The sequence below is a fragment of the Hemitrygon akajei genome, chromosome 3 (assembly GCF_048418815.1).
Source record: "Hemitrygon akajei chromosome 3, sHemAka1.3, whole genome shotgun sequence".
Taxonomy (NCBI): domain Eukaryota; kingdom Metazoa; phylum Chordata; class Chondrichthyes; order Myliobatiformes; family Dasyatidae; genus Hemitrygon; species Hemitrygon akajei.
This window is the reverse complement of record NC_133126.1, coordinates 175,063,537-175,084,583: the sequence shown is the minus strand read 5'-3', so window position 1 is coordinate 175,084,583 and position 21,047 is coordinate 175,063,537. Positions and strand designations below refer to the sequence as shown.

Genomic DNA, 21,047 nt, shown 5'->3' with positions numbered 1-21,047 from the left:
CTGTTAAGGCTCTGAGTCTTTTCAGAAGTTTAAAATGCCTTGGCATTCATTAAGAGCATATTACAATACCTAGGAATCACCAGCATTAAAAAGACCATTAAAAATCTATTCCATAGGCTGAAAAACCTCATAAAAATCAATATTTTTCTAAACCCATTATAGGGTTAGGTTTGGAGCCAGGACCCATCGTAATGTGGGAGGCCCATTTACCCAATTACTGGGATCCCATTAGTGGTATCCATCACTCAGTAATTCCTGTATACAGGTCTGCTGTTCAATTGCATGTGAATGGTTGAACTCCAGAGGTCCCAAGGTAGTTAAGAACACTTTCGTAGTTTGTATATATACCCAAATGTCACTAGTTCTCATAATTACACTTGAATATAATGCTTAAAAAATTACTGTATTGTGTATCTTCAAATCTTAACATGAGTTTCTGCCTGTACATTGTTATGTGCAAATATCTTAATTATATCATATCTGCTTTTGTTTACATCGGAGTATGTATGTGAACTCTGAATTAACGTCTGTGTTATTTAAAGCAAATGTCAACCTTTGTTAAGTGACAGAATGACTTGTTTAGATATATGTAGAGGTATAAGTCTCATCTATTTACATTTCATACACTTTAAAAATAATTTACTGCAGCAATTATATTGGCTGAAGAATGTAAATTGGAAGGTATTGCTGCCCATGAACATGTGTTTGCCCTAAAGGTGAACTGCAGTTGGAAATTGCAATATCTGTGCAATTGTGAATGCATGCTTTTGTTTATGTACAATGCAGGCTTTGGTTTTGTGTGTGGGTGCCTGTGTAAGTGAAAGTGAGAATGTTTGTCTCATTCTCTGTTATTGTACCTACACCTGGTAACAGTTAGTGTGATTTTAATGAATCCTCAGAACACTGGGCTGGAGCATAAATTCTCTTAAGTATATTGGATCCTTTGTATTCTCTTAAATGAGAGTCGGTGTAATGATTTCTTGAGTAAGATCCAAACATGTGCCTGCAATCATATTGAAACTGTTTTATCTATTTGTGTTTTTTTTTTGTAAACCCAGCTACAGAATGATAGCTGGTAAATGAATAAAAAATCTTGGAGTTAGTACCTTGATAGATACTTCAGCTGGTAAATAAATGTGGCAGGAACTTACATTTATATAGTTGAAAGAATATAATAGCTATCAGAAAGGAAAGGAGTCAAGGGATCGAAGCACATGAAACTGGGACGGCACATGACTTCAAATGACAATTTTACTAAGGCTCACTGCCACAGATACTGCAGTTTCAAGCTGTACTTCACCTACAGAAAAGCACACAGATATCCGAACACAATGTTTTATCAATATCATATCTGCAGTTATTTATAATAAATATATATGAAAATTAATTTAATTTGCACATTTTCTATGAAAAGGATGAGTGCTTTTATTATAAAGGTGGGCTGGAGAAGCCAATGTTGTTCATAGAGCACAAAATGTTGAGAGGAAATTTAATAGAAGGCCATGACTGGTTTAGACAGAGTAATCAGAGTAAAGCTGTTCCATTGCAAGCTGATTCGAGGACCAAGTGACACCAGTTTAAAAAATTGTACAAATACTGCAAGGGATACATAAGGAGGAAAAAACTTTTGTTTACTCAGAGAGTAATTTAAATTTGGAATTCACTGTCTATAGATGAAATAGAATCAATCAGGGCTTTCAGAAAGACACAAGGTGACAAATTGGCCATCTTCGTGGATTAAACAATTCTACGATTCTGTGTTCCTTTTTACAACATGTCACTGGTCACTCACTCACTCATCTCAGTAAATCCTCCTCATATTTCCCATTGCAAAATAATGCAGCCCAAAACCATCCCTCAAAGGGCACCTGACAGACATTTATTAGAGTAATAAGGGTTATACAACACACAGTCTCCTTGGCCCAGCTCATCCATGCTGACCAAGTTGCCTATCTAAATTAGTCACATAACACTTCCGTAAATCACATTGCTCAATCAGTCTGGTGGACTGAAACTTCTTCAGAAAGATCAGAGTTATTAGACAAAACAGCAGAAATGTAATGTCAACTTTAGAAAACCAAAAAAGGGAAATCAATATTGAATGTATAGTCTCCAAAAAAAATCAGAACAATATGAAAATCAATGTGTAAACTTAAAAGGATATATTTTGTGATTTTATTTTGATTTGAGTAACACAATTTCCCTGAGGTAATAAACAAAAATATCTTGATTCTGTTTTAACCAATCAACTGCTGAAAATGCTCACCTAATGATAGTTGTTTAGCATAGCTAGTGACATTTAAATAGCTGATTGTTAAACAGTAGAATCACGATCAGACTTGAAGAAATATCAGCTTTTGCAATTAAGCTTTTTTTAACTGTTGATGCCAGTTTTCAACAGGAACAAGTACAAGGAATGAATTGAATCAAAGGCATTTGATAAACCACTAGGTGAAAGATTTCTGTGAGGCTTCTGACATTGACTATATTCAAATCAGAATTTAATAGATTCTCGGATATTATGGGAACTTATGGACTTAGTTCAGGAAAGTGGCTGTAAGGTAAAATATTATTCGTGATACCACTGAATGGCATATATATTCTATTCCTCATTCTGTTTCTTAAGAACAGGAACATAGGTTATCACCTGGCTTCAAATGGGCAGAAATGTGAAACCAGAATGTGGTCATCTCATTTACCTGCAACAGAAGAAATGTTTGGCTTACTATTAAGAAAGGACACATATAAACTGTGTATTTGCCAAGTAAAAAGAACATCATAGAGACATGAGCTGAAGTTTCAATTCATAGCTTTGGTGCTATCATAACTTTGTTAGTTTGTTATTATCTTCCCTGGAATGGAAGTGTATGCTGCAGTCCACCTGATATGCTATGCAAAAGACTGGAAAGAATCAGCATCTGTGAAAAGAGAAACAGTGAACTAACCAGGGTTTCAGACCTGAACTATTAATTATTTCTCTCTCTGTAAAGGCTGCCTGACCTGCCGGGCGTTCTCAGCAATTTTTGTTTTTAATTTTCCAGCATTGCAATTTTTGCTTTTCAACCTGATAAGCCACCAAGGAAGTAGTCTGAGGCTGACTGAGACACCACAGATAATTCACCACCTCCTATCAGTGCTGCTCTTATCTCACTGTCTGACGACACACTCTTAACCATTTAAAAAAATTTTGCTCCTCAAGAAATCATTTGTATTACATTGATGATTGCAGGAATCAATTGTGATGGTGGATTTAATCGTACTTTTAATTTTTACATAAAAATGTTTAGCACAGTTTCCTTTTTTTAATATTCTACTCTTCAATCCTTTTTACTAATTAATTGTCCAGTAGACATGGTCTTTCATTTTTTGATCATTTTAATATGCTTTTAGACATTTATTCACAAGTACAGTAATATGATGTTATTCTTTCCAACTCTCTCATCACAACCCATGATATAATTTCCAGGAAAATTATATTTTTCATGGACACCAATATTTTGCATAGCAAGAACTATAAAATAATACACTATATTAATCATGCAATATGAGCTAAATTGTTTTGATCAGAGTCAACACTACAGTATATTTTAAAGACTATTACATATAACACAAATATCCCAACTGCTGCACTTTTAATCTACTGACAATCTCACTATGAAAGAGCTCTCTGTACAAGGGGTGATTGATAAGTTTGAGGCCTAAGCTAGAAGGAGTAAATTTTAGAAAACCTAGCACATTTAATATTCATCATAGTCCCCTCCTACACTTACACACTTAGTCCAGTGGTCATGGAGCATACAGATCTTGGACCTCCAAAAAGAGTCCACAGCAGCGGTGATTGATAAGTTTGTAGCCTAAGGTAGAAGGAGATGAGTTATACAGCTCTCATTACATGCACATGCAGTTCAACTCTTTGAGTGATTATGCAGAAAATTTGAAGTTAATAACTCATCGGGGTGATTAATAAGTTCGTGGCCTAAGGTAGAAGGAGATGAGTTACTAACTTCAAACTTTCTGCATAATCATTCAAAGAGTTGACCTGCATGTGCATGTAACGACAGCTGTATAACTCATCTCCTTCTACCTTAGGCCATAAACTTATCAATCACCCATCTGTGGACACTTTCTGGAGGTCCAAGTTCCGTATGCTCCATGGCCACTGGACTAAGTGTGTAAATGTAGGAGGGGACGATGTTGAAAAATAAATATGCTAGGTTTTCAAAAACTGACTCCTTCTACTTTAGGCCACAAACTTATCAATCACCCCTGGTATACCTTCACCTATATTTGTCTGAATTTTCAACACACCTACCCATTCCCATAAACCATCAATATCAAATATAATTTCATGTTGTCTCATTTACCATGACCTTTAATTTGGTAACATTGGCAAATCCTATCTTTATCCTCAAATCAGTTACATCAATGGACAAAGCAAATCCTAAAACTGATTCCTGGAATGTATTACCTTTTGACATTTGCCCAAGTAGTGTATTATTTGATCTTATTTTCGACTTTCTCTCCATTAACTACTCTTCTTTCCATTCTGCCAATATCATGCATCTTAATCATTTTAAGAAATTTCTATTTTTGTATTTTATCAATAGCTTCTATATTTTCATATACTGTATACCTTCCCATTGATTAATATCCCCAGTGAGATGTTCTAATGATCAAAATGGAAAAAGAAACAAACAATGTTTGTTAGAAGTAACCCCTTCAGTTCACAGAACTCTCACCATCAGTCCGTGGGTACGATTGCCTGTATTAACTGTGACCAAGCCTCAGAGATCAGAATGAGGCCTCTCACCTCTTGCTGTTCTCACTCTCTAGAATCAATGGGAGTCATTATGAGGAGAAAAGTCTCGTAACCAGTCAGAAAATTCGTGAACTGGACGATGACGACGATGATGGAGAAGATGATGTGGAGCTGGAGGAAGACGAAGGAGTCTGTAACCCAATAAGAAAACTAACCAATGATCCAGTTGTTTGTAAGATGGATGGAGGAAATCAAGAACATTCTGAATTTGAGGCGAGGGAGACAGAGCAAGAAAGCAAGGAATCTCCTAGCAGGTTGGTCTATACCACAAGTAGCATTAACAACGTAATAACAACTAGCACAATCACCTTTAAAGTCCTGCAAACATTAAGTCTCGATATTGAATTGAATTGATTTTATTTCTATAATCCTTCACATACACGAGGAGTAAAAATCTAAATGTTAAATGTGCAATCATAGTAATTTATAATAAATAGAACAGTCAATGTAATATAGAATATACTCAAGTCAGTGTGAGTTCATCAGTCTGATGGCCTGGTGGAAGAAACTGTCCGGAGCCTGTTGGTCCTGGCTTTTATGCTGCGGTATTGTTTCCTGGATGGTAGCAGCTGGAATAGATTGTGGTTGGGATGGTTTGGGTCCCCAATGATCCTACGAGCCCTTTTTACACAACTGTCCTTATAAATGTCCTGAAGCATGGGGGGTTCACAACTACAGACGTGCTGGGCTGTCTGCACCACTCTCTGCAGAGTCCTTCGATTGAGGGAGGTACAGTTCCCATATCGGGCAGTGATGCAGCTTGTCAGGATGCTCTCAATTGTACCCCTATAGAAAGTTCATAAGGATTTGGGGGCCCATACCAAACTTCTTCAACTGTCTGAGGTGAAAGAGGTGCTGCTCTGCCTTTTTCACCACACAGCTGGTGTGCACAGACCACGTGAGGTCCTTGGTGACGTTGATGCCAAGGAACTTGAAGCTGTTTACCCTTTCAACCCCAGATCCATTGTCGTCAATAAGGGTTAACCTGTCTCCATTCCTCCTGTAATCCACAACCAGCTCCTTTGTTTCTGTGACATTGAGGGAGAGGTTGTTTTCTTGACACCACTGTGTCAGAGAGATGACTTCTTCCCTGCAGGCCACCTCGTTATTGTTTGAGGTAAGGCCAATCAATGTAGTGTCATCGGCAAATTTATTTAGCAGGTCGGAGCTGTGGGTGGCGTCACAGTCATAGGTATACAGGGAGTAAAGTTTAAGTAGTTCCTTGGCATCTATTAGTTGAAAACTAGGTAAGGACAAACAGGCCCATACTTCGATACAGAAGAAACATAAACCGTAGTCTAAAGCTCTTGTAATTAAATATTATACTTGGCTGTTGATTTTTAGTCCCCATTCATACAGCTACTTTGAGAGTGCACTAACTTAATGCATTGGCTCCAGAATGTGTGTAGAGGTATCAGCTTCAGAAACACATAACAAATTTAATTTTTGAATCTTGTAAACCAAGTAATCGTGTTATATATAGAAATATTATGAAGAGATTGGATGGATTTTAATCTACATCCCTTACTGGCTATCTGACTTTACACCCAACTAGAGTGATTTAATTCCCCATTGATGTTAGTTGAGCATGAGGGTGGGCAAACTGAAAACTCAAGTGAAAACTCAAGTGAAAACCCAGTCCATTCTGATTTGTGAGAGTCATAGACAGGAGGCTGTGAGCAGGTCATGTAGATTTTGTTCTCTATCCTGTGGCTCGGAAGAAGCCTCCTCACTCCACATCCCATCAAGCAGATTGCAGTTTTCTTTGGAAACATCAGGCTTTAATATCATGACTAACAATCAACTCAGTTTGTTTCGTTCTGGAGAAAATATGGACTGCAATGATTGTGCCAGAGTTACTTGGTATTGTTTGCATATGCACATCGTACAAACAATCTGTTCTTCTTTGAAGTTATAAAGCAGATGATGTGAGACTTGAAAACAAGAGCAGTCTTTCCGCCCTAGAACATATCCGGCACTTCACAGACAGCCTCAACGCAAGGAAAGCTGAGAACAGCCAATTCGTTGAGGCCGATCTGAACACATACAGCACTACCCATCTGTCAGAGGATCTGAAGCAGCCCTTATACAGGAAATCAAAGTCACAGGTGAGACACGTGAGAGGACGGTGTTCACTTTATGACATGAGGTGAATTGGGTAAAGAGCAGTATAGTGTTCATCCTGTCTATTGACGTGTATCATTGAGTCATAGAGATACAGCATGGGAAATCACACTTTGGCCCACCAAGTCTGAAATTAATCATCAATTTACACTAATCTAATATTATTCCCATTCTCCCAGCCTTCAAAACCAGTTTATATCACTCACCTATACAGCAAGGTCCACTCGCTAATTAACCTAAAGACCTGCATGTCTTTGGGGTGTAGGGAAAACCCATGTAGTAACAGGGAGAAATCCACAGGACTGAACCTTTGTCTCTGGCATTGTGAGGCAGTGGCTTCAACTGCATCACCCACGCTGCCCGACAGTAATAGCATTCCCACAGCAAGCTTTATCGGCCAGTGGAATTAATCAAGTTTGGTGCCGACCGGGTATACTGGAAAGAACACTAACAATGAAATGAACCAGAATTAGCCCATGGAGCCTTTTCACCAGTTTGTGTCTGTGTTCATTGGCAAAAGAGAATCTTCCAGCCATCCAAAACCAAACTGGAAAACGTCCTCCTTCCCTGTACTAAGGAGTTGTACAAACAAGCATGTCCCCAGAGTAGGAAAGTCTTGGCTTGGTGTTCAACCACAATAAATATCCCATGGCAGGGATGATGCTGCCATCAACTGCCGTCTGCACGAGGCAATTTTAGTAAGAATTAGTGATATGGGTACCAGAGTTTAGTAGTCATATTCACTGAAATAGTATTCCAGGAAAATATGGATTAGTAATCCAGAAACATCAGTTTAAATTCCTGTTAAACAGCTGGGAAATTAAATTCTGTTTTAGAATACATATATCTGAAGTCCAAAAAAGCTGGTATTTGTAATGATGATCATGAGATCATCTTAAATATCCACCTAGTCATCACTGTCCTTTAAGGAAAGATTCTGCTCTTATCACTTTGGTCTTTATGTGATTTCCAGCCATCTGTAGTGTAGTTACCGCTTAACCCTTAGCCTGATGAAAAGGTAAAGTTCTCCCAAATTGCTATGTAGGTTAAAATCAGACCCACTATCAACTTTGCTATCCGATTCTGCAAAGGCACATCCAAACTAATCAGCCTCACAGTCTTGCACATTAACATCTTGGACTGGCACCTCAGTTAGGAGGGCTGTCTCATAGTCCAGGCGTACTCACCAAATCAGTACCTTTCAGCCTAAGTCGTATATTCATCCATTAGAATCTGCAGGATACTGGCTAACTCAGGTACATTGAGGTACACACTTTGCCAAAGTCACGCTAAATAGCTGAAGGAACTGTCCATAAGCAGAACTGGGCAATTTTGTATCCGGTGGATTAGATGAAATCTTGGCAGCGCTGCAGCATCCAATTGTAAATGATGGTAAGGTACTAAGTAACAAACAAGAGATAAAGGTTGCATAAACAACTCCAGCATCAACGATGGGGAAACTAAATGCCAAGTAAGAAGATGAATCAGTTGTATTAATGCCAAGTGAATAATCCATTCTGGCCTCCACCAGAGATCTCATTCATCACACACAAAAATTTTTTCCAGCCAGTACTGATCCTTTCTTCATGGTATCAAATTTGCTTAGCTTTTCTTTGATATGGACTCTGACAAAATCCTGTTTGTAGGGCTCCTGCAACGACCAACATCTGCAACCAAGTATAGCAGCAACATGGGCAATTGTGGAAAATTGATAGAATATCCTATCCACACACATAAAAAATAGATTAAATTCAATCTATTCAGCTACCAGCCTGGTATCACATTCGGTTATCAACAGAGGGACGGGAGGGGCAGTCACCTCCAACAATCCTTCTTTGTGTAATGTATCAGTGGATCAAGATCCTGGACAACCCTGCCAGAACAGTATGGAAGTGCCCCAAGCACAAGAATTGCAGTGACTTTAGGCAGAGGGTGCCATGTTCTTCTCAAAAATGATTAGGAATGGCCTTTCCTGACAACAGCCACAAAGTGCAAATAAATAAAAAATAATAAACCGCGGGTCCCTAGGGAAGCTAATTTTCCAACTGAGTTAATATTTCCCATTCAGCAACCCACAAGAAGCCTGTACCGTAGGGTTCCTTCCAAAGTGTCATGTTAATTAGATTTAGAAAGAGGGTTTCCAGTACGGAGTACTGAAATCTGATCTCTCTGTCCAACAATGCAACTTCTCCTGGACATATTACTTAGATTTGTAGCTCTTGGTTCTATGACATGTCTTGGGATGTTTTACCACTTTGTTTTCCATAAGTTCAAGTATTTATTGTTGTGTACAGACAACATGGCCAATAGGAGGATGCTCTAGCTCTTGAATCAGCACAGACCTATTTATTTATTGAGATACAGAGTGGAATAGTCCCCTCCACTTCGAGCTGCGCTGCCCAGTAATCCTTGATTTAACTGATTTAATCACGGGACAATTTACAAAGACCAATTAACCTACCAACTAGTACATCTTTGGACCGGGGGAGGAAACGGGAGCATCTGGAGGAAACCTGCGCGGTCATGGGGAGAACGTACAAACTGCTTGCAGACAGTGGCGGGAATTGAACCGACTTTGCTGGTACTGTAAAGTGTTGTGCTGGCCACTGCGGTACCGTTCCACCCTCGACTGGCAGGAAGATGGTTGTTGGTTGGACGGGAATAATAACTAAATTAAAAGCATGCTGCAGCACATACTGTAATTTTTCTTCTTGTATCTTAACTCTTCTTTTGCTTTCCTTGCTAGGCCTATGCCATGATGCTCTCTCTGTCCGACAAGGAACCCATTCACTCCGCATCGCACAGTGGCCCCAACATGTGGCACAGTCTGCCAAGAGCTGCAACAGAGCCCAGCACCCTGCAATCCGTTAGCCATGTATGACACTTCGCAATAACCAGATGGGACCAAGTCCAGCGTCGTACATAGCATGACCTTTGGAATTTTTGATTCTTTTATTTTTACCCTTTCCTTTCGTGTCTATTTATAGAGAGAGACTCCTGAGCAGAAAGCCTTAGAAATCTGCTGGGTCACCCCAATCGGAATTTTGTGACCTTAAACTGACAGTTTTAAAAAAAATGAATTGTATTTATTCTCCTAGTATTTTGTTTTGCACAGCGAAGGCAGCTGCGTTGTGAGGATCAATGCAACTCAAAGTAGTTCAACTAGGAACTGGGTGCTCACGTCTCCGTGGCCCAGGAGAGCGTCTTCCATTGTACTCACTGGGAGAGGGTTAGACCATTTTCAATGTATCTGAGAATTCGATTTATTGAAAACTAAATCATTTGTATAAAATTCATTTTAATGGGGAGTTTGGGCAACATTGTCTCTTCCTGTACAAACCTATTATTTGCATTATTTTTCAGTTCTTTTAAGCACAAATCAAGATGACTTTTATTGTTGTGTAATCAAACTCTGTTTCATAAAACCAAGACAACACTGAAGATCTCCAATCTGCATTCAGAAATAAATGTTTCTTCCCCCGCCCCCCTGGAAAATCTCCAAATTAACTTTAATTTTAGACAATCATTTGTGTAATTTTTGTTAACGATGTGTGTGCGGCACTGTGCTATTTATTTGGTTACTTAGCAATATCACACTGTTCAGTCCACACACAAGCATACACACATACTGACAGATGCTCCGTATCACAGGTTGAGATCTTTGATCCCAAGTCTGGGGCAGGGAGGGTGAGGGTGGGGATAGGGAGGGGAGGGGTAAGGCAGCGGATATACATGAGTGCCAAATAGTGTTGGGGGAAAAAAACACAAAAAAATCAATCTTATGCGTTTTAATGAATCTGCCTAATGAATAGACTTTACTTAGTTTGTTTTGTTTAATACAATGAGCTGATTCGATTGTATGAACAGTTATGACTCCTTCATTACAGCATGATTCTCCTAATTAGACCTGTACCTGATATTTTAAGCTATTTGTCTGCTTGTGTGGTGTTTTGTTCCAGTAACCCTATTCAGTGGCAGCAGTTAAGGTATAAATGTGCCAAACTTATGTTTGAAAAAAACAAAAAAACAGATTGTATTTCTTATATTTCGCCGTTCATGGCGAGCAGATTCGTCTTTTTTTTTTGTTTATATCTGATTTTGAATAGCCAGCAAACTGAGGTACTTTCTCTAAATGCTTTGTACAATGTATCTGTTATGCATTTAAATAAAAATATAATGAGAGGAACAGCTAATAAAAATAAAAGCAAACCCACGGTCTGCTTGTGCATGTATGTTCGGACACCAAGATCTTGAATGAGCGGTTTCCATCTCTCTATCTTCTCCCTTTTTTCCACTCCCCCTTTTGGCCCCCTCTTACCATTTCTCTTCCTCTCACCTGCCCATCACCTCCTTCTGCCGGCCATCCTTCTTCCCTTTCTCCCATGGTCCACCCTCCTCTCCTATCAGATTCCCTCTTCTTCAGCCCTTTATCTCTTCAACCTATCACCTCCCAACTTCTTACTTCATTCCTCCCTCCCCCACACACCTACCTTCCAACCCTCACCTTCTTTCACCTGTCATTTACCAGTTTGTACTCCTTCCCCACCCCCCATATTCTGGCTTCTATCCCCCCTCCTTTTTAGTCCTGATGAAGGGTCTTGGCCCAAAACATTGACTGTTTAATCCCCTCTGTAGATGCTGCCTGACCTGTTGAGTCCAGGTGCATTTTGCATTTGTCGCTCTGGGTTCAGCAGTGCTGGAAATGGGTGAAAGTGTGCAATGTGGGCAAAGCACCAGCCCAGCTTCCCCAGTCTGCCAACTGTGGATGCTTAGCCATTTCCTGAGCCAAAGATGGGGATAGCAAAATACAAAATACAACTCGGGTTAGTAAATTTGCTGATGACACAAAGGTTGGGGGTGTTGTGGAGGGCTGTCAGAGGTTACAACGGGATATCGATAGGATGCAAAACAGCTGACACATGGGAGATGGAGTTCAACCCAGGTAAGTGTGAAGTGGTTCATTTTGGTAGGTCAAATATGATGGCAGAATATAGTATTAATGGTAAGACTCTTGGCAGTGTGGAGGATCAGAGGGATCTTGGGGTCCGAGTCCATAGGACACTCAAAGCAGCTGCGCAGGTTGACTCTGTAGTTAAGAAAGCATACGGTGCATTGGCCTTCATCAACCGTGGGATTGAGTTTAAGAGCTGAGAGATAATGTTGCAGATTTATAGTACCCTGGTCAGACCCCACTTGGAGTACTGTGCTCAATTCTGGTCACCTCACTACAGGAAGGACGTGGAAGCCATAGAAAGGGTGCAGAGGAGATTTACAAGGATGTTGCCTGGATTGGGGAGCATGCCTTATGAGAATAGGTTGAGTGAACTCAGCCTTTACTCCTTGGAGTGACGGAGGATGAGAGGTGACCTGATAGAGGTGTACAAGATGATGAGAGGCATTGATCGTGTGGATAGTCAGAGGACTTTCCCCAGGGCTGAAGTGGCTAACACGAGAGGACATAGTTTTAAGGTGTTATGAAGTAGGTACGGAGGAGATGTCAGGAGATGTTTTTTTATGCAGAGAGTGGTGAGTGTGTGGAATGGGCTGTCGGCAGCAGTGGTGGAGGCGGAAACAATAGGGTCTTTTAAGAGACTCCTGGATGGGTACATGGAGCTTAGAAAAATAGAGGGCTATGGGTAAGCCTAGGTAGTTCTAAGGCAGGGACATGTTCAGCACAGCTTTGTGGGCTGAAGGGCCTGTATTGTGCTGTATGTTGTCTGTGTTTCTATGTAACTACTACCAGGATTAAGTGGCATTTATGAAGGGGAATGGACCATTTGAGTTTATGTGAATATAATAAAGATGCTATGACTGGGATAATGGGTGATTTAAAAGTAAATTGTTTTCCATAGAGGTAGCTAAAGAGAATAAGGATTTCATTTAATGATTTCCTGACTGGCATGGTGAACACTCAGCTGCCACCTATCCTGCACCACGTCACTGAAGAGCAGGCAGATATGGAACGTACACACATGCAGAGGAAAATGTAACACACATACACTGACACAAACAGGTAAATATACAGTACACTTATACACACACAGAGATGAAGAGCATAGACATACAGAGACAAATGTAGTACAAACACACATACACATGTGCTAAATATTTAAAATGGTAACCTGCTTAAACAGGGCCATGATACCTGAGTTGGAAAGTCATTTAGATCTTCAACTGAGCTAAAGCACAGCTAAAGTTTTCAATTCTCGGAGCAAGGAGAGGTGACCAATAACTGGTTACTTTCCTTCCAAAATGGGCATCATCATCTGGTTATTCGCCGTTGTCTCAGACAGCTTCTGACCAGCTTGGGCAGCTGCGACAGCAAGCCTTCACTCCACCTTGAAGATTTCCCTACAGTGGCTATGGAACTGAGACAGCAGCACTCCCTGCTGTTGCAGGAGGCAAGTATCCAGGCTGAGACACAGTTATCTCCGTGGCTTGCCTTTTTCCACAGTTCTGCTTCCTGTCAACGGCACTCTGGAAGAAAGTCCACTCAATCGGTTTCACCAACCTGAATTTACGTGCTGATTCTTAAGATATGTTTTCCTTCAAATATCATTTTATGATCCAATGTCATTAAGCCATAAACTCTCTGGAGCCACAAGTGATGATGATCCAGAGCAGATGGACCTAAATTGTGGTTCAGACACACTGTGTATAAATATGCTCCTAATTGCAATTTTAAATCTCAGTTAACTCAGATTTACTTCCACTTTTATTTCTTCATTTCTGGTTTGATCCGGTCACACGTTAGTATTTTGAGAGCCTTGCTCTTTTGTCAATTCATTGGGATTTCTAGACCAATGGAACACAAGAATGATTAGAACAAACACCAACAATAAGAGGCAAGGGTTCATGAAGTGGCATAGAATGCACAGATGCCCCACCAGGAAAGACAGCTGATAGTCCTCTGAACCAAAGAGCACTGGGTGACATTACAAGCATGAATATGGCATTCCAATCACTACTGATGTGAACGCTCAGCATACGTTGCCAACTTCTATACGTTACCACTAACCTTACAAAGAAGATAATGGAAAATTTGACCAATGTGTATCTGAGTCAAAGGATGATGTGTTCAAACCACTTTCCCAAAACTTAATGAAATTTTAGCACTGTACTGGTGCTATGCCATTGGATGTGCCATTTTACAAATGAATTGTTATAATTGTGGATGAAGGTAAAAAAATCCAAGGTAACGACAGAGCTTCTGCCTCACTGCCCCATTGATCTGGGTTCAGTCCAAATCTCTGGTGCTGTTTGTATAGTTTGTACGTTCCCTTTGGGACCAGGTGGGTTTTCCTCTGGGTGCCTCTGTTTACTCCCACTGTAATACTGATACACCTGACTTTAGCTTCTCCCTCTCAAATTGCCGGGTGAAATCGATCTTATTATCATCACTGATTCCTAACGGTTCCTTTACCTTAAACTCCTTAATCAAATTTGGTTCATTACACAACACCCAATCCAGAATAGCCTACCCATTCATGGGTTGAACCACAGGCGGCTCTAAAAAGTCATCTCATAGACATTTTATAAATTCTCTTTCTTGGAATACAGCACTAACCTGATTTTCCTGATCTACTTGCATATTGAAATCCTCCATGACTATCATAACACTGCCTATACACAAATTAAAGTGTATGTCTTATGAGGATAGATTAAGTGAGCTTGGGTTTTTCACTTTGGAGTGAAACAAGTTGAGAAGCAACTTGATTGAGGTATACAAGATCATAAGAGGCATATATCAAGTGGATAGCCAGAGATCTTTCCCTGTGTGGAAATGCTAATGTGAGGGGGCATAATTTTAAGCTGGTTGGAGGAAAGTATAGTGTGGATGAGGTACTTTACAATGAGTGTAGGGGCGTGTTGAATGCCCTGCCAGAGATGGTGGTAAAGACAGATACATTAGGGACATTTAAGAAACTCTTCGTTAGGCACGTGGATGATAGGAAAGTGGAGGGATATATAGGAGGGATGGCTAAGATTGATCTGAGAGTATGTTAAAAGATCAGCACAACATCATTGGGCTGAATAGCCTGTATTGTGCTGTAGTATTCTATGTCCCATTACATAATACCTGCATTGGTGTCCTATGCTCGCTGTTCTACGTGGTAACACGTACAAGGACAGATTAGGACCTGTATCTGGAATTAGTTTATTATTGTCTCATGTACTGAGATACAGTGAAAAGCATTGAGCTAGTACAAGGTAAAACAAAAACGGAATGGAGAATAAGTGCAACAACTACAGAGAAAGTGTAATGCAGGTAGACAATAAGGTGCAAGATAATAACAAGGAAGATTGTGAGGTCAAGAGTCTACCTTATAATTTGAACCATTCTACAGTTTGTTAACAGCCAGGTAGAAGCTATCCTTTAGCCTGGTGATTTGTGCTTTCAGGCCTTTTTAATCTTCTGTTCAATGGAAGTGGGGAGAAGGGAGAATATCTGGGGTACTTGTGATCTTTGATTATGTTTGCTGCTTTACTGAGGCAATGAGAATTATAGACAGAGTCCATAGAGGGGAGGTTGGATCCTGTGATGTGTTGAGCTATGTCCACAACTCTCTGTAGTTTCTTTCAATCACAGAGTAGTTATCATACCAAGCCATGATGCGTCTGGATAGGCTGATTTCTATAGTGTAACAACAAACATTGCTAAGGATTGAGGGAGTTGTGCCAAATTTCTTTAGCCTCCCGAGGAATTAGAGGTATTGGTTGTGGCATCTACATTGTTGGACCAGATCAGACTATTGGTGATGTCCACTCTGAGCATTCTGAAGCTCTCCTCAATCTCTCAACCTCAACATCTTTTATGTAGGCAACAGAATGTGCATTTCTCTCCCTGTCCTGAAGCCAACAACCATCTTTTTTGTTTTACTGTCATTGATCGAAAGGTTGTTTTCATGACACCATTTTAATAAGCTCTCTACTCCTTCCTGTACTCCGACTCATCCTTATTTGAGATATGGCCCATCAATGGCAGTATCATCTACAAACTTGTAGGTGGAGTTAATCTGGTCACACAGTCATGAGTGTATAAAGAGTAGAGAAGACGGCTGAAGACATAGACTTGTGGAACACCAGGTGAAGTTAAGAAGAATGAAAAGTGACTTGACTGAAATCTGAAACAAGAGAAAATCTGGAGATGCTGGCAATCCAAGCAACACACACAAAATGCTGGAGGAACTCAGCAGGACAGGCAACATCTATGGAAAAGTGTCCTGATGAAGGGTCTCTGCCCGAAATGTTAACTGCATTCTTTTCTATAGATGCTGCCTGACCTACTGAGTTCCTTCACTATTTTGTGTGTGTTGACTGAAATCTGAAGAGTTTTGATAGGAGTTTGACAAGAGTTTTGGAGAGAAAGCTTCCTCTCATGAAAAAATTAGTGTCAGGGGTTACTGCTTAAAAAGTAAGGGATTATCCTTTTATATAAAAATGAGAATAACTTTGAGAGAACTATGAGGGAACAATTAAAAATAATGGAGACAGAGTCTTTAAAGGTTTTTTATAAAACAGAGGTAAATGGATACTTAGTAAGCAAGGGCTAAAAGGTGGTTGTGGGTGGACAAGTATACTGACTTGAGCTTACAGTTAATTTAGCCATGATCTTGTCACGTGCCAACAAGCCTGCTCCTATTGTTTGTTTGTACTATAATAATTAGAAGAAAAACATAAAAATATAATTCTTGATTCTTGTAATGAAAAGAATCAACAGAAGTTCCTCGCAGAAATATATTATAAAAGGTTAAGGGCTTTGAATCTTCAAAGCTCTCCACTGATTACCAACCTTCTCTGGATATTGGTGCTGATGGCTGGTCTTATTTAAGTCCATTGTAACCTCTAAGTGAAGCATGGCATCCATTTTAGTGAAAACCCTATCAGCTTGGTTCAAGAAGCCTGATGGAACATTGTGCTTGGCAACAAAATGCAGATCTGCCTCTCCCAGGCGGAGCCAGGTTTTCCCAAACACCCTCGTTCCCCTCCTTTGCCACTGGCCATAGCAATGGGAAAGTGTGCCTTTAATTACTTATGTGAGACATAGTGCCAGAGGGAATCTTCACAACACATGCACTCTGTTCCTGAGTGCAGTCGTCCTATCACAAATAAATCAGAGTTTTAAAGTAAGGCTTCCAGTTCCATCTCACCACCCGGCTCGTTCATGTTAGATTCGTTGTTTCATAATCACTTTGTACTAATCTAATAATTTATAAATACTCTTCAGCATTTCTACCTGCATTTGTATGAATCCCCTGCCTTTGTCCATAAAACTGGGGAAATTGTTTGGCTAATTATGTTTGCAATTAATACATTTAATTAATTAATAAAAAAGCTGTCTTGAAATTAGTTGTAATCAATTCTTAGCTGTACAAATTATTCATTCTTTAGTATTGTAATTGATGATTTTACTGGAAAGACCTCCATTAAGTTACGTATTACAATTCCCTTCTTAAACAAACACTTCCCAGTGTATATGAGTTTTAATGGATGAATGAGATTTACTCCAGCCAGAATTGCTCAAATCAAAATTTCACTGCAAAAATGGTTATATTTTAATACCATTGTCTTCAAATGAAGGCTCAGTCTGAAATGCAGGCACAACAGACTAAGGAGGATCAATAGTTCTTTGTTTGGAAGGGTCTGTGTGCCACTGAGTAAGAGGAGGGCAGGCTCATTGTGACAGGGGCTGATTCTCAGTCTGGTAAGGACACTATCACTGTGGGATTTGACAGGTTGTTTGCAAGGAACTGCCTCAGTAGGGCCAGCTTTGCGGAGTCCTTAAAACATTGATCATTTTACAGGGAATTCATAGTCTCTGGCGCATGAATTTTCAGAAGGCCCATGACATGAGGCTGTTTAACAAGACAGGAGTCCATGGTATTGCAGGAAATATACTAGCATGGAAAGAGAATTAGCTAATTGGCAGGAGGAATAGACTGAGAGTAATGGGAGCATTTTCTTGTTAGCTGCCGATGACCGGTGGTGTTCTGCAGGGGTCAGTGTTGGGACCGCTTACTTTTACGACATATGTCAATGATTTGGATCATCTACTTGATGGCTTTGATGTTAAGTTTGCCTACAATGCGAGGATAGGTGGAGGGACAGATAATGTTGAGGAAGCAGGGAAGCTGCAGAAGGGCTAAGACAGAGTAGGAAAATGTGCAAGAAATGGCAGCTGTAATTCAGTAGCAGGAAGTCTATGGTCATGCAATCTGGTAGAAGGAACAAAAGCATGGACTATTTTTGAAAGAGATAGAAAATTCAAAAATCCAAGGTGCAAAAGGACCTGGGTGACCTCAAGCCGGGTCCTAAAAGTTAGTTTGCAGGTCGAATTGGTGGTGAGAAAGGCAAATACAATGTTGAGAGGACTGGAATGTCATGCCAATAAGGCATTGGTGAGGCCGCAGAAAACCATAAGACATAGAAGCAGAATTAGGCCATTTGGCCCATCCATTCTGCTCCACCATTTCATCATGGCTGATCCAGTTTTCCTCTCAGCCCCAATCTCCTGCCTTCTCCACATGTCCCTTCATGCTCTGACCAATCAAGAATCTTTGTATGAACCTCTGCCTTAAGTACAGTATGCATAGAGACTTGGACTCCACAGAAGCCTGATGCAAAGAATTCCACTGATTCACCACTCTCTGGCTAAAGAAATTCCACCTCATCTCTGTTGTAAAAGGACACCCTTTTATTCTGAGGCTGTGTCCTCTGGTCTTAGACTCTCCCACCAAATAAAACATCCTCCGCACATCCACTCTAAAAGACCTTTCACTATTCGATAGGTTTCAATTAAGTCACCACTCATTCTTCTGAATTCTACTGAATACAGACCCAGTGCTGTCAAATACTCTCCATATGGCAAGTCATTCAATCCTGGAACAATTTCTGTGAACCTCCTTTGAACCCTCTCCAGTTTCAGCACATCCTTTCTAAGATAAGTGGCCCTAACTGCTCACAATACTCCAAAGTGAGGCCTCACCAGTGCTTTATAAAGTCTCAACATTTCACAGTTGCTGTTATGTTCTAGACCTCATGAAATTAATGCTAATATTGCATTTACCTTCCTAACCACAGACTTTATCTGCAAACTAACCTTTAGGGAATCCTGCACAAGGACTCCCAAGTCCCTTTGCACATCAGTTTTTTTTTGTATTTTCTCTTCATTTACAAAACAGCCTGCTCTTTCATTTCTTTTAACCAAGTGCATGGCTATACAGCTGCCACTTATTTGCCCATTCTCCTAATCAGTCTATCCTTCCTCTCAACCACTTGCCCCTCCACCTATTTTCATAGTATCTACAAACTTTCAATTTCATCAATTTCATCATCAAACCATTGACATATAACATAAAAAGAATCGGACCCAACACAGACCCCTGTGGAACACCACTAGTCACCAGGAGCCACCCAGAAAAGCTCCCTTTATTCCCACTCTTTCCCTCCTGGCAATCAGCCACTGTTTTATCCATGTTAGGATCTTTCCAGTAATACCATGGGCTTGTAACTTGTTAAGCAGCCTCATGTGTGGCACCTTGTCAAAGGTTTTCTGAAAATCCAAGTCTACAATATCAACTAATTCTTCTTTGTCTATACTGCTTGTTATTTCTTCAAATAATTCCAAAAGATTTGTCAGGCAAGATTTTCTCTTGAGGAAACCATGCCAACTATGGCCTATTTTATTATGTGCCTCCAAGCACATTAAGGTCTCATCCTTAATAATCAACTCCCAACATTTTTCCAACCATTGAGGTCAGACTAACTGGCCTATAGTTTCCCTTCTCCTACCTCTTTCCCTTTTTGAATAGTGGAATCACATTTGCAACTTTCCAGTCTTCCAGAATCATTGCAGAAACTAGTGGTTCTTGAAAGATCATTACTAATGCCTCCACAATCTCTTCAGCCACCTCTTTCAGAACTCTGGGGTGTACACCATCTGATCCAGGTGACTTATCTACCTTCAGACCTTTCAGTTTCCCAAGAAACTTCTCTCTAGTTATGGTAACTTCACACACTTCATGACCCCTGATACCTGAAACTTCCACCATACTGCTAGTGTCCTCCACAGTGAAGACTGCTGCAAAATGCTTATTCAGTTCATCCGCCATTTCCTTGTCCCCCATTACTACCTCTCCAGCATAATTTTCCAGCGATCGATATCCACTCTCATCTCTCTTTTACACTTTATATATCTGAAAAACATTACTTAACATTATCCCTTTCTTGAACAGAGGAATAACATTAGCCACATTCCAGTCATCTAGTATTACTTCTCTAGCCAATGGGGTGCAAAGATCATCGCCAAAGGCAAAACAATTTTTTCCCTCACTTCCCATAGTAACCTGGTAGATATCCCACCTGGCCACGAGGCATTGTCTATCGCAATCTTTTTCAGAAGTTCCAGCACATCTCATTTCTTAACATCGGCATGCTTTAGCATATCAGCCTGCTTTATTCTGTGCTCACAAAGGTTAAGTTTCCTCTCACTGGTTAATACTGAAGCAAAGTATTCATTAAGGACCTAACCTACCTCTTCCAATGGATTTTTCTTCTATCCCTGATTGTTCCTACTGTCGCTCGGGTCATCCTCCTGCTCTTCACTGATGTGTTGAATGCCTTAATCCTGATCACCAAGACATTCTCCTGCCTCCTGTTCTATGTTCTATCGGAGTCTGTGAACTATAGTTCTTCACAAGCGCTGGGTTTTTGGACCAGCTGAATGACCTGGTACTACACAATCTCCAGAACGTTAGGGAGCAGCCCCATAGACATCCCAGCTCTTCACCGATTTCACTGACTGAAGCGTCACGGGAGACTGAAACACTGAAGCGATGTGTGTTGCATTGGAAGAAGGCTTCTGTTCTTGAGCCATGTCTTTCTCTCTCTTTTGATGGAGAGAGCCTATCAGTCCTTGGAGAAGCGACGTGGATGATTGTAACATTGGCACAGCAAGTTGTCGGTCTCCACTCTCATTGTTGCAGGAGAGCGACCTTGCTTTCCCTTAATGCAGAGAGAGCCTGTGTGAGATACTGACGTGCTGAGTTATGGATTGCAGATTTTGATGGACTCCAGATCAAGATTTCTGAGGGCCATTGCTACC

The 21,047-nt window shown here is 40.3% G+C and overlaps 1 protein-coding gene across 9 annotated transcripts in view; it reads left to right on the top strand.

Moving 5' to 3' along the window:
* The window catches only part of mecom (MDS1 and EVI1 complex locus), a 462,369-nt gene extending 451,217 nt beyond the window's left edge, over positions 1-11,152 (top strand). For all 9 annotated transcript variants that reach the window (XM_073041410.1, XM_073041408.1, XM_073041407.1 and 6 more), the window contains 3 exons: positions 4,834-5,073; positions 6,732-6,927; positions 9,690-11,152. In XM_073041410.1, coding sequence (XP_072897511.1) covers positions 4,834-5,073; positions 6,732-6,927; positions 9,690-9,824 — 571 coding nt within the window. In that variant the 3' untranslated portion in view covers positions 9,825-11,152. The remainder of the gene's footprint in view (positions 1-4,833; positions 5,074-6,731; positions 6,928-9,689) is intronic.
* Positions 11,153-21,047: the final 9,895 nt, after the last annotated feature.